Source organism: Accipiter gentilis, chromosome 1, assembly GCF_929443795.1.
Source record: "Accipiter gentilis chromosome 1, bAccGen1.1, whole genome shotgun sequence".
Lineage (NCBI taxonomy): Eukaryota > Metazoa > Chordata > Aves > Accipitriformes > Accipitridae > Astur > Astur gentilis.
In genome coordinates, this window is record NC_064880.1 from 9,293,802 (window position 1) to 9,314,163 (window position 20,362).

A 20,362-nucleotide genomic window follows, 5' to 3' on the forward strand; every position below is an offset into this window, starting at 1 on the left:
TCTAGGCCTGGTGACCCAAGTGGTCATGAGCTGGTCTGCAGGCTAGCTGGTGAGGCTACCCTCAGGGTGGCTAGGGAAGGTGTAGGGGACCACTACAACATTGAGATGGCTGCCAGGAGGGTGCGGGCAGTTGTGCCAGCAGTGTGCTGTGAAGCCAAGGGCTAGCAACTGGGCAAGCTGCTGATGGAGCAGAAGGAAGATTGGGAGCCTCTTCCAGGACTGTGCCCCTCTGCCCCACTCCCCTCCTGCGGCCAGTGCCCATAAGTATGCCCATAACCTCGGCTCTGAAAGGCCCAGCACAGCCCAAGTCTTCCTTTCCCCTCGCCCAGCCCAAGGGCGGGTGATCCACAAGCATTCTGCGCTCCTGCCCGGGGACGCCCTGCCTCAGCCCGGCAGGCCCCTCGCAGCCAGCCGCCCACCACCACCACCACCAGGCTGCTCACACACGGCCCGTGCCCTGCCACCACCACCGCCGCCGCCCTCCTCAGGAAACGGGCCCCGGCTCTACCCCGGGAGGATGGTGTTTCCACTAGCCGAGGGGCGTTCCGAGGGCGCCTGAGGCAACCGGCCGCGGGGGAGGCCCGGCGGCAGGAGCCAGCCCGGCGCCCATCGGCGCTCGCCCCCTCAGAGCGGCCCGGCAGGGGAGGGGGTGTGGGGGGTGTGTGTGTGAAGTAGCCGCGCGCGCGAGCAGAGCGCGCGAGAGAACTGCGCATGCCCAGCTGCCGGCGGCGGCTCGCACGCTCTCTCTCTTCCCCCTCCCCCCCCGTGCCCCTCCGTCACGTGCCGCGGGAGACAGCCCTTTGCCGCTTCAAGATGGCGGCGCGCGGGCCAGCGCCGCTGAGGGGGGCGGGGGGAGGGGCGGCTGTTGTTGAAGCTTTATTGTTCCCGCGGCGGCGGCCGTCGCCGCCGCGAGCCGTGTCCGCCGCGCCGCTCCCAATAAAGGTAACCATGGCGACGGTGGCGTCGGCCGGGTTGGGGGCTGCGCCGCGCTGCGGGGGCGGCCGGGCCCGGCCCGGCTCGGCTCGGCCCGGCCCACCTCACCTCGCTTGGCCCCTCCTCTGCGGGCTGCCCCTGTGGGTGTCCCGGAGGGGCTCGGCGGGCAGTTTCTTCTCCCCCGCTGGGCTGTCCCCCATCTCTGGCCTCCCCCGCCAGGACCAGGCCTCGCCTCCCCACCTCGGTACCAGACCCGCTCGGGTAGGGGGGGAAGGGAGGGCAGCTGGGCCCGGGCTCTGCCGCGCCGGGGATGGGGCGGTTTGCCTCGTCCCGGGGGGCAGGGGGACGGGAGAGTTTGTCCTCACCCGCAGGGAGGGACCGGATCCTGGGAAGCCTTCGCAGGCAGCCCAAGGAGGCTGAAGGGAGCCTGGGGGCTGCCCTTGCCTGCAGCCTGGCCGGGAGGTGGATCCCCCACGGGAGTGCTGCGTTAAATCAAGGTGTGCTTGATAGGTGCTCCACGGATGGCCAAAGAATTGAAGGACTGTAGTCCCTCGTATTTAAAACACTACCCGTGGCCCTTCTGCCGAATTGAGCTGGTTGATTGTGTCACTGCCATGGAAAATATGGCCTGAGTCTTTCCTTTTGTAAACTACGCTTACAAGCAAAGATTCTTCCACTAGAATTGCAGCTCTATCTGTGGGCCAGAGCCTGTCAGCTGGATACTACTGACCCCCCTAAGATGGTTCTCATTAGATGTGCTTTAGGGGCTCTTTGAGCTGTGTCTCCTGCTTGGGCAGAAGCTGTGAACCTCCAAGAAAGTATTTTAAAGGTACGCAGGGAAAGGCATTACCTTGCTCTTCCATGCCTTTTGCTACAGATTCTTCTCCTTTGCTTTGGATGGCTAGTCTTGCCTGTTCATTGAGATGATGGGTTAGAAGTCTGACCCACCAAGAGATTAATAAATAGGTTTTTTGCACTGAGCCAAGAAATCAGCGGTCTGATCCAGTTTTCTTGTGTGGTCACCAGCTCAAGAGAGCTGCTGCAGAGGAGCACGGAGAAGGGAGGAGCAGGGCTGCTCCTTTCTGTAGCAGCCTGTCCCCAGGTTAGGTTAGATGTCTTATGGAAATGCACTGTGGTGGGTCCTGGTCAACAAAATCCATCTCCTTCCCAGAGAGAGACAGGGTTGTAGGTGACTCTCAGGGGTAATTTCTTCTGTGGTGGAAAGGAAAGCTGGCACATCTGATTTATGGGCCCAGATATGACATAAGGCAGCCTGATTCTGCAGGGTTTTGGTTAAGAGATACCAAGTGTCTTGTGTTTGAGGAGGAATTTGGGTTTCAAACCCTGGTGCAAGGACAGGGTGATGCAGGAATAGCCTGTTATAGTACAGACCAGAAGGCAGGTCTTCTCCCAGCTGACCACCCCAGCCTCCATACCCTGCTCATTTGCCCTTGTTTCATCTCTCTTTCCAGTATATTTTGAGTTAATGGCCTCAACATACTGCTTAAAGAAGGTGCTGAAGATGCGCCTGTTGTCTCCCAGACCGCAGCTCAGCAGTTACAGAAGTCTTCCAGGAGACGGAATAAGTGAGTTGGCTTACTGAGGTAAATGCTGTTAGGCTTTTACATTGCTGCATCCTCCTCTGTTTTAAAGCAGCTGCACTCAACGTTTGAAGAGTTGTTGTAGGTCCTTTTGCTTTAATGGAGTTTCAGGTTTGTGGAGGTGCCCCTCTGATGGCCTAAAGCAGGAGGTGACAGTGGTGGAAGTCCAGGTGCTTCCTGGCTTGCTGTCTTGATAGATTCAGCTCAAAGTAATTCTGTGTACTTTACTAACAAGTCTGAGGGAATTGCTCCCATTTTGGGCTGACCATGCTTGAGAAGTGTCATTTTAAAGCTTTTTTTCCCTGTGTGCTTGAAGAGACCTTTGGATCAAGACACCATACGGGTACATTGTACCATGTCTGCTCTTGGGTGTAGGAAAAAATGTCTTCTGCACTTCTGCTGACAGCAAAATGGATCACAAAAACTGGTCAAAATAGTGTTTTGTTTTGTGTTTTGTTTTTTTTAAAAAACCACTAATAAATTACAACATGCAATCTTCTCTGGTATAAAGCTACCTGACAAACAGGAGTTCAGATGTCCAACTTTTGGTTTTTGAGGGAATGTTATGGGAACCTGCAAAATACAATTAGCACTTTTAGTATTCTTGGGCACAGTGAGACATGGCTGAGCAGTGACTGGAGCAAACTTTAGCTCTTGCTTTGTGTTTGTGCTGGTTTTCCACTGCATGATTTCATTCTCTTGTTGGGGCAACCCTATTCCAGGAGGGATAGGCATGAGCCCTCGCTTTGAAGAGTAATGGAAGACTTGCTGTTAAGAGCTGAAGCATACCTATTCTTTTTTTAATCTATTATATTTCCATTCAGAGCATCAGCGCAGACAGATAGCCAAAGTGTTGCATGTTTTTTGAGCGGTATATTCTGCTGCCTTTAGAGACTGTGGAGCGCTGAATTTAGTCAAAGTGTTGCTTATTTTCCTCTGTTATCTGTCTGCACTGATGCTCTGAACTGAAATAAAATAGATTGAAAAACAAATTGGTGTGCCCTGGCTCCTCGTACTGGATTTTACATTATCCTCTGGGAGAGCTGCTTGCTCTGGCCCTTTGGAGCACCCCGGAGAAAGGTAATGACCCCTTAGCCTCTTTCAACACTTGAAAGACTGAATTACTTTTGGTGGGAGAGGTAAGAAAATTGAATTGCAGTACATGATTTTCTGGCTTTCCAATAACCCTCTTTGTAAGGTCATCATCTTAGTAACAAGAAAACAGGAAACTGGTAAACACACACAAAAAGCATTCAGATTCTGATTTAAGGCTGTCACTGTCCTTAACTCCTCTGAGCTAAAAACAGAAAGTTGCCCATTGCCTGGAGGCTGCTGTTGTACCCAAGGGACTGCAGGGCCAGGTAACACAAGGGAATGAATCTCAGCTTTCCATCCTGCTGCATTTACTGATTTACATGAGTCTTTTGAAACGAGCCTTTGAGTAAGTGCAAAATGGGTAGTGATGGAGTGAGCTCCTCTCACAGGGGCAGGAAGCCTTCCTGGGCTGGGACCTGCACTTACTTCAATGACCACTTTGGATTTTAGCTCCCTTGAGCAGAAAGCTAAGAGTGCAGGAACAGGAGGGTTATTGGGCTGCTCCTGTGAGACCCTCTAATCAGCTTTAACAGAAGTGGCATTTACTTAAGAGAGAGAAGTTGGATTCTTCCATTTTGCTTCTTTCTGTCCACTTTTATTTTTTTCTACACACTTTGTTTTAGCTTTTTAGAGTTTGCATAGGATTTGCTTTCTTCTACTTTTGCACGGGGTGTGCGGATTGGTTTTAGTAAGCTTTGTCATCCGTCTGTGCATTGCATTGCACTGCGCTGTCAGAAGAGGGAGCGCAAGGCTGGGGGTTTGTGCCTTTAAAAAGCAGTGTTATGGTATTGCTTAATTCCTTGGCAGTGCAGCAATAGTTTGTTGGGGTTTTTTAAAAAATTTTTTTTTGAAAGCTAAAAAAAGCCTGCTCCATGTGCATCCCAAGGAATAATTTCAGGCATGGAATGCATCTTCAGGCTGGCTACTGAGATGCTACTAATCAACGCAGGAAGTAGCTTTTGGCATTATTTTATTAATATCATCAGGTGTGTTGACTAGCACCTTGTAAAAGCCCTTAACTATGGCAGTGAGAAGTATACATTTTACTAAGGCCGTGGTAGCATTAAAATTATTTCTGTGCCTTGTGATGGACTTTCTGACAATGTGTGGTACTGTGGCAGCCTCATAACTGCAAGGGAGGGATGGTCTCATCTGTGCATCTTTGGAGCACCTGTCTCTGTAGCATGTAATTGCTAAAGTGCTCAGTCCTAAATTTCAATTATCTTTTGATAAGCCTAGTGATGAGGATGGCTTTTGAATCTGGATTGAAGTAATTATATGAATGATGAAGAGAAGTAGTTTAATTTGGAAACTCCTTTTTGGTTATGTAGACAGAATTGGGTGTTCTGTTTCTTCCTCCTCTGTGAAGAAGTGTTGTTGCTATTAACATATCCTTCTGCTGTTCTGATGTAGCTTAAAGAAAAAGACATGATCTCCTCAAACCGTGGAGGTGTATGAGGACAGAAATACCTGGGAAGAGGGTGAAAGAGATGGAACTGGATGGTGGAGTATAAAGTTTGGGGCAGACTCGTTGTGGACTTCCTGTACTTGGGAGGTTCAGAAGAAGGGGCTTCTTTGCTGAAGTGGGTGTCCTGAGAGCAGTCCCAGATGATAACTGCTGCTTAAGGATGAACAGGAGGTCATTTATCAACATGTGGTTGAGTAGAGGATTAGGAATATTGGGCACTTTTGAAAATGTGACTCAAATTGATTGACTTTGCAGTCTCACTGGAAGTCAGTGGAACTGTCTCCTGAGCCACCTTGGTGTTCTCCCTGGAAACCTGTCAGGACAAGGCTTAAGATGTCCCTTGATGTTCCTCAAAAGATTCATTGTTCTTTTGCAAAGCCCATCTGGAGGGCAGCTAAGATGAGCAAATACCTCTGTCTCCTCTGTCCCCTCTTCTGACTCAAGTGAGCTGGTATTTTGGAATAAGGCAGTGCTCTGGTGGCTCAGGTGTCAGAGACCCCAGAAGCAGCCCACTGATCTTAAGTTTGAAATTCATAAAAAAACTCTAGTGAGCCTGGGTCCAAAGAGGATGCAGGGAAGCAGCTTTAAGCTGAAAAAATAACAAATGGCTTTTTCTTACCAGTGGTGCGGGCAGAGGTAGATGGCTCATGCTCTGTAAGCAGTCATTGCTGCTGAGGTATTAGTTACCTGCTCTCAGAGAGATTCCTATTTCAGCCCAGTCCCAGACAAATCTCCCAAAAGCTGTCTAGAAGATGCCTGGGAAATGAAGCTGGACAAACTCAGGTAAGAAATGAGGCATGTAATCTAACAGTTAGAAGAACTATGGCAGTGGAGGGTCCTCCCCCTAAAAATCAGGTCTTATCATGACTGGACACCTTTCTGGAAGAGAAACTTTAGCCAAACCCAAGTTACTGAGTCCAGAAATCTAGGAGGCAGTGACGGATGAAAAATGATGCTGGTGGTGGTCCCTTCTGGCTGTAAGCTTTGAATAAAAGCCTGAAGTGTGTTCTAAGTAGGGGGTAATTGCCTTGAGGGTGGTCTTGGCCATCACCCCTTGTTAAAAAATATCTGTTCTCTTTGGCAGTACTGGATCTTTGGGTCCCTGTAATTAAAGAAATAAAATGTATTTAAACAAAGATGTCTGATCTAATTGCTCAGGACACATTTTCCAGTGCTCTGGGTTGCTGTAATAAAGAAGGGGAGGTGCTGCTAGGCTGCTTAGAGCTTTACTGTTTTGAGCTGTCATGGGCAAATATGTCTTCTATATTCTTGCCAGGAATAGAGGGAGCAGACGGTGCTGCTGCTTCTTCCAGCTTGCCACAGTGGAAATGATAGGTTTTATGCAGAAGGCTGTTCATGGCAAAGTGAACAGACACCTCTTCCAGGACATCAATGTTTCCTCCTTGTCCTTTTGTAGGAAGAGCCACAGCTATTATTAATTAACCAGCAGACCCAATTTCATCTCGGATACGGAAGTCCTTCAGCTCCAGGGAAGGAGTGGGTGGACTAAAACTGCTATTACATTGAGCGTGGCAAAAGAAATGGGTCTCCTTCTCCCACGACCAGCAGCAACTCTGCTCATGGTAGCTTGGTTACTCTGATCTACAACAGTGTGGGAGGATAGCAGAGCCCACATATTTAATAGGCTAGAAGTGCAGGTGGCCAGCCCTGTGCACGGGTGAGGGGGTGGATCTGGTACTTGCGAAGTAGCAGAGATGAGCTGCAGATCAGACAGCCGTTCGCAGTGATGTGCCTGGAGAAGCTCTGGCTCCTGGGAAGCAGGAGGGTAGGGTAGCTACTTAGGTTTCCCTGCCTTCCAGAAAAGGACCCACCTACCCTGTGCTCTTCAAAGGTATTCAGATGGAGAGCATGACATCTCTGTTTTGAGGTGATGTCAAAACCATCTGTGATCTTATCCTGATGATTGAAAAGCAAGTTACATAGTACATGCTCTTTAAAGCACAGGGGAGCTCTTGGCTGAGCAGGAGAGCTCTCTTGCATGGGTGGTATCTACCAACCAGTTGCTTGGCCGTCTGTAGCTGTAGTATGAAGTGATGTCTCTTGGCTCCTCCTGTCTTCCCACAATTACCACAGGCAGTGCCATGCAGAAGGACAGCTGGAGACCTGCCTGCCTGTGGGGTCCTGCTTCCCACAGAGTCTGAGCTCCAGAGGGGTTGGCGCCTTGTGGGAGCGAGATGCCAGCTCAACCTGCGCCCAACGTCTGCTTCCAACTTGCAATTTGGTGCAAGTTGGAAGTTGCTCCGAGCCTGCTTTTGTGCAAGACAGCACTTCAAGGTGGTGTGTGAGCATTGGCTCATTAAAGCTTGTGCCCTGATGATAGGCAATATTACTTCTATTCTTTACAAGACAGTGGGAAGCTGAGTGCAAAGATGTTAAGCAGTTGAAGGTCATGTAAATCGTGTCTATCCAGGTGCTCTTCCTCTAGTGCTCATGCTGTTTTGTTTCAGCATCATTGCCAGGACCAGTGTTAGGCATCCTAGTGTGTAGACAAGGCAGTAACATCTTTATCTTGTCTAGCTTAGATAAAAACACCAGATAGCCCGCTGATAAAAACTCCATTGGCAGATGTCCTATGTGTTCTCCCTCCTGTAACAGGGGCAGGGGTGAAGAAGTAAAAGTGAGGCTCTGGTGTATGGGATTAGGGCTGTGGACTTCTGCAAGAAATTATGGGTTGGGGGAAAAGACTTGTAAATTGATGAGTTACAACTGTGGTGTGCTGAGAAAGGAGGTGCTGAAGGCCCTGGGCTGCAAGCAGACCTTTATCTCTAACGCTTGCATGTCCCTGCTGATCTTAGTAGTGACATGGAGAGATTAACTGGTCCCAAACCACCTAGTGCTTTGCATGTCAAAACCAGCACCTCAGATTCTCTTCTGTGTTTGGTAGATAGTCTGAACAGATCTTCCTGCCCTTTCAGAAACCAGCTGTTGAATTTGGCATCAGCTCCAGCTTCTGGATGCAGGCAAAGCCTGGCACTGCAGTGCCTGATCTGAAGAGCATTCACACCTCAAGTTGTATGGTAGGAGGCACATCAGGGAGTTTCTTCTCCCTTTTTTATAGCTCCTGGGACTCAGTACTCATTTCCAAGCTCTTTCTGATGTATTTATATTTGAACAGTATCTAGACTCTTCAGCTCTAGTAGGGTAAGTTGATGAATTTAGGGAGTGTGAGTTCAGAATGGGGCCTCTTGCTGGAACCACTGAACTGCAGCATAGTAGACTACTAGGAGGTATAAACTGAGAAGTAATTTTTGCTTACTCTTTCTTTCTGTCTGGCTAGTATCTGAGCAAAGTACTAACAGGATTTTTTTTTATTTTTTTTTTTTAAAAAAAAACTAGCTGGGCTTTGTGAAAGCAGTGTGACGTCCACAGTGAGAGGAGGCCAGTAGACCCTGGTGCCATGGAGCTTCCCAGTTACAGCAAGCAGCTGCTGCAGCAGCTGTACGCTCTCTGCAAAGAGCAGCAGTTCTGTGATTGTACCATCTTCGTTGGGAATGTTCATTTTGGAGCACACAAGGTGGTTTTGGCTGCTGCCAGCCTGCTTTTTAAATCCTTGTTGGACAGCACGGACACCATCTCCATCGATGCTTCTGTGATGACTCCTGAGGAGTTTGCACTCCTGCTGGAGATGATGTACAGTGGCAAACTCCCCCTGGGGAAGCACAATTTCACCAAACTTATCTCTGTGGCAGATAGTCTGCAGATGTTTGATGTGGCTGTTAGTTGCAAAAACCTCCTCAGGGACCTCATCAGCTGTTCTACTCAGGACCAGGTAGTGAGAGAAGTCTCCAGCCAGGCAGCAGACTCATCTGGAAACCATGCTGAAGCTAATAACCTGCCCCAGTCTGAAAAACCTGATGAAGGAAAAACAGATATCCTCCTTCCTCAGAGAGTTTCCCCTTTTCCTGGCCCTCTAGAAGCAGAAATGGAAGCAGATGTTTCTCCTGGCCAGACACTTGCCGTGAATCACACCTGGGTTCAGCAGAACATGATGTTGAGTGACTCCAGATCCTTCCAGGAGGATTCAGGCTCTTGTCCTGATCAGCCTGCCTGTGTCAGGCAGGGTGGCTGTGTGGAAGAGGAGCTTGCTGAGCCTCCAGATGAGAAAGGAGGAGCGAGGGATTTAGGTGAGACTTTACAGGTCTGGCCTCAGTATTGCCTCTTATTTGCAACTGCATTGACTCATGTTTTTCTTTTACAGGGCATCTTTTCCTCTCTGTTTGTTCTTCTTAGTTTGCCCTGGGTTAGGAGCAGCACCAACATATACCCCTTTTCTGCAGGGACTTTCTTCCTTTAGCACTGTGCAATACTCTCCTTTGGCCTTTGCAGTTGCTTCTCGCTCACCACTTTGACAGAGCTGTAGTGAGCAAAACTTTTCTTACTCATGCATGTGATTGCATCTGACGTACAGTGGGATCTGCGTTAGTGCAGGACATGAGGTTGATAAGACAATCTGTATAACAGTAAGTGAACAGAGTTGCCTGCTAATGCTACCTTATCCTTTAAACTCCTGTTCAGCATGGGAGGAAAACAGAGACTGTACTGGGTTTAAAATAAATGTTCCATTTATAACTGGTGTTAAATAAACTGTTGGTTTTCCCTCCAGGCAGCGTGATATCTTTGGAAGGGATTTGTGAGTCACAGTTTCCCTATTATAGTCAATGTGCTGGTTACAAACTGATGCCTTTCAATCACATCATACTTTCTGTGAATCCCTTCAATTAGCAAATAACTTGTCTTGTTTCTCTCACACAGCATCAGAGAGCAAAAGCTGTAAACTGGATTTCTTTCTTCAGTATGAAAGTGTTTTCTCAGAGGCCCTTTCTGATAACCAAGCTGTGCTGAAAAGACTAGAAGAGTGCAGAGAAATTGATGCCTCTCAAAAGGAGGTAGGTGTGTCTACTTGGGTAAATGCTACAAGTGGTTTTTTTTATCCTGCTGAGGGCTAGAATAGTTTGTGCCCTGTTTAGGAAATTGTTTCATGGGCAACTGGGGCTCTGGTGCCTGGTTATTTGAAGGACAACACATGCTCACCTGAATAATGCCCTGGAGAGAAGCATCTGTTAAGAGCAAGCTGCTCATGCACATAGGTGAGGAAGTATATGTCCTGCCCTGAAGATATCTTCGTTGTGTTGTAGAAGAGCTCCAGCACTGATTTCTGTCCTCCTGTTTATGGCATTTGCTTTGGGAACTGTATTGACTTGTAAACGACTGACATGAGATCCCAAAATAGACTTCCCGAGCCCTCAGTGAGGGCTTGCTGCGGAGCATCTGCTCCACTCTGCGTATGGCAGGCTGCTTGTGGGGAGTGTTGGGGGGGGGAGGGGCTATGGGTGCCACCCCGCTGAGCTTCTCCTGGCGATGTGCCGATTTAAAAGCAGTCGTTGCTGATGAATGATGCTCGAGTTACTGTTGGAGGGGATATTTGAGTCTGGTGCTTGGTTAATCCTGAAGGATACTGATACTCTGGGCTGTGAACAATGGTAAACAGATACCAGCTGTCGTACCAGCTCCAAGCCACTGCAGAAACAGCAGGTTACATCCGTATTGGTATAGCAGTGGTGCAGGACACAGAGCTTGGAAATGATTGTGTCAGGAGGGCACTCATGCTGGCTGCACGCTCCTGCATGATTGCAGGGTCTACAAAAAAAGCTGTGGCCACTATGGAGTGAGGATGGGATTGTACTTGCTCTCCTCACCCGGGCTGTTTTGGGTAGAATGTTTCTCATACCAGGCTGCATGAACTGCCCTGCGTACCTTTTCTGTATGTGGAAAAACGAGAGTGTGACTGTTTTATTGCCAGCTCTTCAGTGGCTTCGTGGTTAGCTGACCTTTTGAAGCCAAGAAATGCTATTCCTTCGGTTGGGGGGCTGCAGTGCTATTTAGGTTTCCATGCACTTGCTGGCCAGGAAGCTGTCTGGATTCAAGTCACTCGGTCCCCAGTATGACTATGGGACATGGGACATTTTGGCCGTGGTGGTGTTCTGCTTTTAAAAACCCAAGGCAACGTGCTTATTAGAAAAAAAACTGTATGACAGCAGGGAGGAGAATTCCCTTGAGTCAGGGAGTGCAGGTTTCTTCTCTGATGAGCCTTTAAATGTTCACGGAGGGAAGCCTGTGTTCCCTTAGCTGCTGACCTTCCTAATGGTGTTGAACTTAACATCTCTGGGGCTTTAGGAGGGAAATGTGGGTCCTAATTAGTGTTTTTAGCAGCAAGCCCAAGCCTGACTGGGCTGACAAGCACCTGTGAGTGCATTGCTGTCAGCATGCCTGTGCACCTTGAGAAAGATTAGGTTTTTGTACATTTGTTCATCACCCTGATCAGAAAAACATGTCAGTTTTAAGGTTTTACCTATTCTGCACCTTGGCAATTGGAGCATAGCTGGGGAGGGTGCTGTATGATGTGGATGGGTGCTGCCAGAAGGGATTTGGCAGCTCCATGCACCCATGACAGCAGGCATCACCTGTACTGGCATGCCTTCCCTTGCCCATTTGTGCTGCCTCCACGGTCACAGGGCAGAACCACACCAGCAGAATGCCCAGGCAGGCATGCTGACTTGCTTTTGCTCTGCATAACAGCCCCATTTTCTATTGCTTTGCAGTAACTGTTGTTTTGTGTTTCTTCAGCACCTCCAAGACCCAGCAGGTGAGGTTTGCAGACCTGTGCGTGGCCCTTTATGCTCCCAAATGAATTGTTGCAGCAGGAGCCAAGCGAGAGGTTGTGGAGCTCGGAGACAGTTTGGGTGTCTGACCACAAAACGGCAGCTGGACAACTTCTCTGCAGCTATAAATAAATGCTGAATAAATAAGAAATGGATTTTCTCTAAGCCTTCCTGAAAAACCACTTCTCAGCTGTGACAAACATGAAAAGTGTCAGGCCCAGGGAAGTGGGGGGCACAGACTGCAGCCTGTTGTAAGCGAGGGCTCAGCCAGATCTGTCCCTCTCTGAGCTCCCATCTGGGACAAGCAGGACCTGTGGGCACCGGCACTGAGCCTGGGCTCTGTTTCCAGCAGGCAGAGTAGCTTTTTCCCGCAAGGGCCCAGTATTTTCTTCGGGGGAAACACAGCAGTGTGTTTTTAAAGTCATGCTTAAAGTGCAAGTTCAGCTCCGAAGAGCCCAGCTTGGGATGCGTAATTAAGGCTGAGATTGTGCCAGTGGTAGGCGTCAATGGATTATTTTTTTTTCTCTCTCCTTCTCCCCCTCCCCACCCTTCTTTCTTTTTTTTTTTTATTATTTTGCCAGTCATTTGCTTGAAGTCTTTTAGGTGCCTCAGAGCAGGTAAAAGTCGGTCTGGCAGCTGGTGAGATGCTGTTTCTTTGTTACTAGGCAGTCTTGCTGGGCGTGCTTGCCCTGCTGCAAGGGAGATCTCCCATCCCTCCTGCACGTCCTTTTGCTCAGAAGCCTTTTGTGGGTGGCTTATCTCTATAGGCAAGCAGCGATGTGTTTTGGACAGCAAAGCCTGGGCAGTGTGGGGGCTTGCGGGTGTTCATGGGGGTTTTGCAAGCCTGCCTGTTGACACTGAGGCCGTCCCGGTGTTCAGGCTCCTTTGGTTTCTGTGGGATTTTGCCTTGGATGTAGCCTCTGTATTTCTATTCCTTTGCTTGTGAGCTTGTCCCTGCATGGGTGCCTCGTTCCCCACAGTGCTTCTGTCTGCTCCCCTCTGGTGTTGCTGCCTTATTTCTTGCTACCTCCAGCAGAGGTTTGTTAGGTCGTGAGGTTTTTCCCTAAGGAGTTTTGTGGTGCAGCGCTTGCTTTTGTGAGAATTGTTGCTTCTCTCCAAGTTTGATGTTACGTTCTGCTCCCTGGGCTGAAAAATGCAGATTAGTTGCTTTTCTATTTAGGGAGGTATGATTTTTGAGGTTGTTTTTGTTTTAGAGTGTCTCTGTGTATCTCACATAAACTATTCCTATTTAATTTGGTTCTGGCCTGGATGAAACCTGCTTGGAAATGAGAACAGGACTGAAATTGCAGTAATTTGGGTAAGCGTAGAAGAGCTTTGCTGGTGTCAAGTCTTATCTTCCTGTGCTCTCTTAGAGAAACTCAATTCAAATTATTGCACAGCTCATTTGTTCCCTCTACTACTGGGTTCAGATGAAGTGGGGGAGCGTTGATTCTCCTGCGTAGAATAAATGTCACTGTGCTTGTGGATCATTTCCATTGCCTATGGGCCTGTCCAATTATTGTCGTCCTTCATTTGCAGCTGCAGGGATTTCTGGATGTGGCAGAAGAAAGAAGTTTCCTGTTATCTTCTGCATCCTGATTAGGAGTGATAGGTTGAGGGTTTTATTTTGTAGTGGCAGAGCTGGAGAACTTTTTTTTTCCCCCTGTTCTGGTGTACTTGTGTGGAAGTTTGGGCTGAGCTTTTGTCCCTGTTGCACGAAGCAAGCAAGGGTCAGCATTCTCCATGGAGTGTTGCTGGTACGGGGGTGTCCCTTGTCAGTGACGTACAAATGCAGGCTTGAAAAAAAAGCACTTCAGATTTCTGAACTAGAAATGGGAACGTAGTTTTTCTCTGATTATTGTACGCACAGTGATAATTGATTGACTTCATGGTGCAGTCATAGCCTAGGAGTTTCTCTCTGGTCCATATGTATAGAGCCCCTCCTGGTGCTGTCCATGCCATTGATGCTGCAGGCAGCAGCTTTGTCCGTGCGGATTTCCAGTGGCTTTTTTATATTTGCTTCACCTTATGCACATGGAAAATTAACCAGTAAAAAAATCCAAAGCAGCTTGTGTTCATAGAGGACTGATGATTTTATCTCTGGAAGTTTCCCCACGGTGCCCAGCCTCCTGCTGTCAGGGACTTTGCAGCTTGCTAAGTGGCCAGTGCAGCTCTCCTCAGGGAATGGAGGTGGCATTGAGGTACTGGCACAGGATTTACCACATTCAGGGGGGAGTCTTGTAACTGAATGTGCCTCAGCTTGTGAGGGAGGGGTCTGAAGGGAGCTAGCTTCTTCTGTCACCCTAAACCCCATGGTTTTCCAGTCTGTCTCTTGCAGATCCTTCCCCACCACACTTTGAGTGCTTGCATTTGCCCTAAAGGTGATGCTTGAGAGAGATCACTCAGTAATAGTCAGTGAAGTGGCTTTTTGCTGAGATGTGCTCTCATGGTGAGCGCAGGAGCATGGATAAGGCATGAAAAGCCATATCCCTGCTCACCCACCTGCAGAGAAGAGGCTAGTGGCCAGCTGGGCTAGTGGCTGCACTGAACAGCCCTCCTTCTCTTCCCACATGCCTCTTTAGTCTCAGTTATGGGCCATCACACTCTCGGGTGGGATGTGCATTACTTGCCCATCTGGTTGAGGTCCTCTCTGGGTCCCAGGACACCCCTCAGGTTGGTACACCAACTGAATTCAGCCCGGCTCAGGGTCGCTCCCTAAAGGGCCAGACACCAGCTGGTCTTTGAGCATCCCTGTCCCCACCCAAAAAAACTTAATCTCACGATCATGTTGGAGCGGGAGGTGGAGGTCTTGGAGGCACTGGTTTACTAGGAGTGTTGTAGATTGGTGTGAGGAGGGAAATGAGTGGCTGGGAGGACACAGTGCTAACTCAGCTCTTGCACATTTCAAAAGCAGGTTGTAGCTCTGCACGAGCAGCCTTGTGCATCTTCCTACCCAAAGCAGCAGGGTACGTTGGAAAGAGCAAGAAATAATAAGGAGCAATGGGGCAGAGCAGGAGATCCTGTGATGGGGCAAAGGGACATGGCAGTGTAGGAATTGATTGTATTAGGAAAGAAATCTGGAAAAACGTGGAAGATGTGCAGATGATATGGAGATAGGTGTTACCTGCAGAGATTCCTGTTCAGAGCTTGCCTTGGGGCTGCTGTGGAAATGGGGAGGTTTGAGATGAACTGGGAGGACTGTTTCATGGTGTGTGACCATTGTGGTACTGAGTTAGGAGTGTTGTGGCCACCAGAACTGACATTCTCAACTGGGACCAAACTTCTTGGTGGACGTTGAACCTATTTGGTGGCACAGCTCAAGCTTAATATAGGTCTCGGTGACTTGGTTTCCCTGCTCAAAGAGATGGTCTTTTGCTCCAGTCTGGAAGCTGGATATCTGCCAATTTGTGCCAGTTTGGCCATGAAGGGTTTTGCAAGTGTCCCAGGCAGTGAAAGCCTAATGGATCAGGCTGTAATGTGTGGGCACATTATGACTAAGTGGAAACTGGGATTCCCGCTAATACCAGTATTTCTCCGTTTTTTTCCAGGATCTCTGGGAATTGTTAGTGCTTCGAAGTAAGTCTAAAATGTACTGTGTGCTCTTTCAAAACAATGCTAAAAGGCTGTTGTTCCCACTGAGCAATGTGTCCGAGGAGAGGTCTTCCAGAAAGAGACTATAAATAGCAGAGCCCTTCAGTTTCTGAAAACTCATTTCCATTAACCAGATCTATGCACTGAGGAAGAGATGTTATCTGGAGCTCTGGGTAGCAATGCTGTGCTGATTTTAATTAAAAAAAAAATATTCAAAAGAAAAAAAACAGTGCGACAATGCAAGTTACTTTTCATCTATATTAGTAAAACCATGTATTTGGCAGGGTGCTGAGCACCTTTAGGATGGTGAGAATCAAGATTTTTTGTGTTTTACAGGATCATTGTGATCTGGAAGGGGGCCATGCATGCAAACCTTGACAACAAACATGATCTGGTTATCAAGTCTCATTACAAATTAATGTTTGCATTAAAAAAATACCTTTAAGCTTGTTCTTCAGCACGTCTGTGGCATCTCCTTTCTTCCTTTATAACAGAGCCCTTCATGTCCATGTCTCTCTGTTCAGCAGGAAAAATGCCGTTAGCGGGTAAGAGCTGGGACCCCTGCAGCTTTCCCTCTGTGGATACTCTTTGCAATAGGTCATTGCACTGTCACGCTGCCCTAATATATGAGCATTTACACCTGCTAGGAAAAGCAAGTCCACCATCCCCCTGGTGAGGCCCCAAGCAGTTGCATTCAGTCTTTTTATCGTAGAAATAAAAATGACAATGACAGCAGAAAATGGCCGCTCTCTCTGGAGCTGGGCTAAGCTCTCCACTTCAAAGGTACTTTTATAGCATCCCTGGAGTCTCTAATAAAGGATGCCTGCTCTGAAAGGCTGGCATCTCTCCTGGAGAGCTGGGGAGCGTGTGTCTTTAGGGGCAATATTTACAGCGTTAAAGGACTCCGGGGAAATGGGAGCAAGAGTTACAGCTTATTTCTTTTCCTTTTATTTCCATAACTGTGCAGGCATATTTGCTTCTGGTTGCTGTTTTGGGTCACTGGAGTTGATTTTGGAGCTCTGGGCATGATTGCCAGGCGTGCTGAGAGCCCATGACACTCAGAGTTTGCGTGCCTCCTCTCCAAAGCTTTCTCTAGGAGATACAACTCCATTGTGACTTGAGGATGGAGATTCCTGAAAGTCCCACTTAAAATGCTTTCTGCTTTCTGTGCAAGTGATCATCTCTATTTGTTCTGCAGTGAAATCTAGTATCCCTTGCCCTAGCCTTGGGCTTCCAAAGTAACAGTGTTTAAACCATGTTTTATTAGGTCTCAGACTTACTGGCATTTGGCTGTTAGGGGGAGAAATGAAGAGATGTCTGGTACTGGAACCAGCTCCAGTTTGTGGGACTTGCTGTAAAGATAAGGGTTGGCAGGCAGGGCTTGCTGTCCTCCTTCCCGGGGCTGGTGGCCGCAGATGAGCTTGAGTGTGTGTCTGTGTGGTTATTTTTTTGTTTTGTTTATTTTTTTGTCCCAAGCAAAAAAAAAACCCCAGGATTCTGCTTTTTTTGTCAGTTTGTATAGGGCAGTTGAGTCTGTTATTAAAACCTTCCCTGCATTTGCCTGTTCCATTGTAGGCTCTGGTTGCCTGTCTGACAGAGGCAGGGGAACAGTTGGTGTTCAAGAAGCTGCTGAGCAAAGTGAAGGATGCTCAGACCCTTGTATCTTTACTGAAGCTGTTTCAAGATGCAAATCCCAACCTCAGAGCAGCTTTGCTGGAGAGGGAACAGGGCAGCGGAGAAGACGTGCAGCAGACAGGTAGAGAATTGGGTGCAGCCTCTGGCAAAGTGAACGGGCAACCTTACAGGCAAAGCAGGTCTCCAGAAACCCTGTATCCTTACTCGGATGCAGGAGGCTTATCCCGTGCTGGCCTACATCCTGGAGTGTTTCCGTCCCACAGCAGTGGGGTGTAGGCAGCGTAGGGCTCTTCCCATCGCTGCCTGGAGGGCTGGATCGATGGCTGCGCAGCCAGCATGGGTCAGAGCACAGCTGAGCCTCAGGATTGAAAGCTCCTTTCTTACTTGAGTCTGACACAAAGCAGTGGCCTTGCAAACCTGGTGTTAACCTCCAGCTTGCTTTATGGCTTTGTGCTCTGTTAGATAAATGAGACGTTTTCCTTTCATAGAGTTTAAAGAGAATAGTAAAGTGGTTTTCCTCTGCTGCTTGTGCTTGGGATGAGCTTTGCTATTCACTTAGATCTTTCACAGCGTCTCACTCTCTTCAGGAGCCTGTCAGTTCCTTCAGACTGACTTGTTTCTTCTCTTGTGTTTCTGAATCCTTTTCCCCCTAGAGACCACAGATGAGGCAGAGACACTGACCGCTCGCTTGCTGGGACACAGGGAGGAGCTGATCCAGAGCGTGACACAGCTGAGCCCCATTGTAGAGTTCTTGGAGGCAGCAGAAGAGGGATTCCTGACCGCCTCGGAGAAGCGGGTAAAAGAATCTGAAATAAGGAAAACTCTGTGAGGGTGTGTGTGGGGGTGTGTGTGTCTGCAAGGCAACATCTTATCGCATGGTTTGCCAAGTGATGCGCTAGCCTCACCTGGCAATTTCACCTCCCTTTTGCACAGCATGGACTGCACATGTGTTGTCTCAGGTCCTTCTGTGCTGAACTGTGGGAATAGTGAAAGCTGAGCTGTGAAGGCCACCCCAAGACCAGGATGAACACTGCCTGGTACAGTGTCAGACTGCCCCTGCAAGCAGAGCCTGGGGCAGAGGAGGTGCCTGGTACTCCTCGTAGGCCCTGAAAATGCCTTTTGTAAGCCTGGAGAAGGGTCTGTAGTGGAGTTTGGTTTCAGCAGAACCACTGATACCTCTGTGCTGCCTGCTTGCTAGTTAACATCCTTCTGTGCATGGTCATCAGCTTACCTTTCAGCTGACTCCCCCAGCTTTTATCACACAGTTGCTGCAAGAGTAGCACATCCACTGACTGATTTTTTTTTTTTTTTTTTCTTGTTTAATGTGTTGAATGCAGCAGTTGGTGGGGAAGACTGTTGCTTTCCTGTAAGCAATTGCATTATGTATGCTGATTTGCAGACACCATAAAGGACAAAATATTGTGTATAACCTGCTTTCCTTTGTGTTTTGGGTGTATCTAGCTATACCCTGCCTGTGCAGCTGAAACTTGCAGGGTGCCCTAGCATGCTGCGTTCAGTACACAGCTTGCACACCTCCTGTCCTAGTTTGTCACATCAGTTAGTTCCCCTGAGGCAGGATTATAGCAAGTGGAAAGCACTGTTGTGCTCAGTGGCATGAATGATGTCTGCTTTCTGTCTGAGTGAGCCTGACCAGAGCCACGACAGGTGGGCTGAGAACCTCTGCCTGTCTCTTAAGTCCCTCAATTATTGTCTTGCTCACTTGTATGCAATCCCTGACCAAGCATCCAGCCTGGAGCATCCCTGAGTATGGGTGCAGCTCGGTGCAAGGAGGGCCAAAGAAGGTGCTGCCAACAGAGGCATCTGCCTTGTCCTCATGGGCTAGGGTGTGACTGGTGGCTGATGAATTTTCCCCTCTGAAAGCAGCATGGCTGAGCCTGGAATGGGGATGTGAGAGGAGAGAGCAAGGCATGAATGCAGCAAAGGACTTGGCATCTGCTGGGGATATTTTGGCTGTCAGCAGACACCTGCATGGGGGTGCCTGGAACGCCTAGCTGTGGAAGCTGCATCAGCAGTGGGGAGATTAGGATTTTTCATATATGCCTGTTCATGTTGCAGTGTGGTCTTTCTTTTAAAGGCTGCACCTTTTCCCTGCACTCTTCTTTTTGTCTTAACGAAATTAGGTAGTTAAAATGCAGCCATTTTTTATCTTCCTTCCCATTGAAAAAAAAAACCCCAACAAAAAACCACTCAACAATAAACCAAAACCATTCTGCCATCATAATTCTGTTCCTTGGGCACAGGATACAGCCTTTAATTGCATCATCATATACTAGGGTACTCCTGCCTCGTTTGGTGAAGGGGTAGTGTTATTCAGTATTTCTCTTTGTCCTCTTCAGTCACTCTATGCTCTGTTTGCTGCAGAGCCTCCAAACCCTGCTGTGAATACAAAATCCTTCTTCTCTCTATGGGATCCCTTCATGTTCTTGTTTTAGCCCACAGGTTCCCAGCAAATAACAAATGTATTTGGGGAGCACTCCAGTGAGGCTGGGTGCATAGCTTTTTCCCTGCTGTGGCACAGGAAAATAAGGCAGAAATTGCCAAGTGTAGACTGACCTTTGGGGGTTCCCTTTTTTTCAGGCTTGTTTTATTTGTTTATTTCCCTGCTCCCCTCAGACAAGTGGAAAAGTGCTTAATTATTTCAAAAGTTAAATTAAAATGGTGGGCCTGTGGCATATGTGCAGTTGAGATCTCTGGTGTGTCATGTGCAGTACTGGGAAAACGAACGTGGAATTAGGAGCCACCTCTGAAGGTTTCGTCTTACCTGATTCATCCAGCACTGCACTAGAGCTCTGGGCTGGCAGAGTTAGGATCTAGTTCTCCAAGGGTTCATAAAGACAAGGCTTTCCTTTTTCTTCTCACAATCACTGCCTCATTAGCTACACATTTATTCAGCAAGACAAGTGTGAGTTTTATGTGTAACAGCCTTTTTTTCTAGGCAGCTGAGTTCTTTCTGTGCCTGGTCCAAGCTGTGCATGGAGCAAGTCTGATTTTCTTTGCTGGAAAACCAGTACATGATGTGTTGTGAAGCCTCTCTGTAAATCCCTGGTTTTCTGGGGAACTTTTTACCTAGCATTACTATTTTTTGAGTGCTTAACTTTGTGGCTTTATTAGTGTTTCTGTAATGTGGAGAGGTAGGGTGGAGGATTTGAGGGATGTCTTGGATGCAGATTATCACTTAAAAGAAATAAACTTGGATACAAAGGAAGAGCATGTGCATGGTGTCCCATGGCTTAGGTTGTTGCAGAGTTCAGAGTTCAGTCCACAGTGCAGCCCTGAACCTGGAGCATCAGAGTAGCTGGTAAAAACACCCGTCCTTTCCTTCTGTCTGGGCTCTCTTC

General features: G+C 48.3%; 1 protein-coding gene across 12 annotated transcripts in view; it reads left to right on the forward strand.

Moving 5' to 3' along the window:
- Positions 1-802: 802 nt before the first annotated feature.
- The window catches only part of ZBTB40 (zinc finger and BTB domain containing 40), a 40,406-nt gene continuing 20,846 nt past the window's right edge, over positions 803-20,362 (forward strand). For 8 of the 12 annotated variants that reach the window (XR_007505777.1, XM_049798083.1, XM_049798132.1 and 5 more), the window contains exons 1-6: positions 803-942; positions 2,406-2,537; positions 8,455-9,242; positions 9,871-10,004; positions 16,944-17,124; positions 17,657-17,799. Coding sequence is in view for 11 of the 12 variants with exons in the window: in XM_049798083.1 (XP_049654040.1) it covers positions 8,516-9,242; positions 9,871-10,004; positions 16,944-17,124; positions 17,657-17,799 (1,185 nt within the window). In the remaining variant the exon portion in view is untranslated. Of the gene's footprint in view, positions 943-2,405; positions 2,538-5,811; positions 5,881-8,454; positions 9,243-9,870; positions 10,005-11,742; positions 11,762-16,943; positions 17,125-17,656; positions 17,800-20,362 lie in introns of those variants that run through there. The other 4 variants (XM_049798101.1, XM_049798173.1, XM_049798093.1 and 1 more) reach the window with 4 other exon arrangements.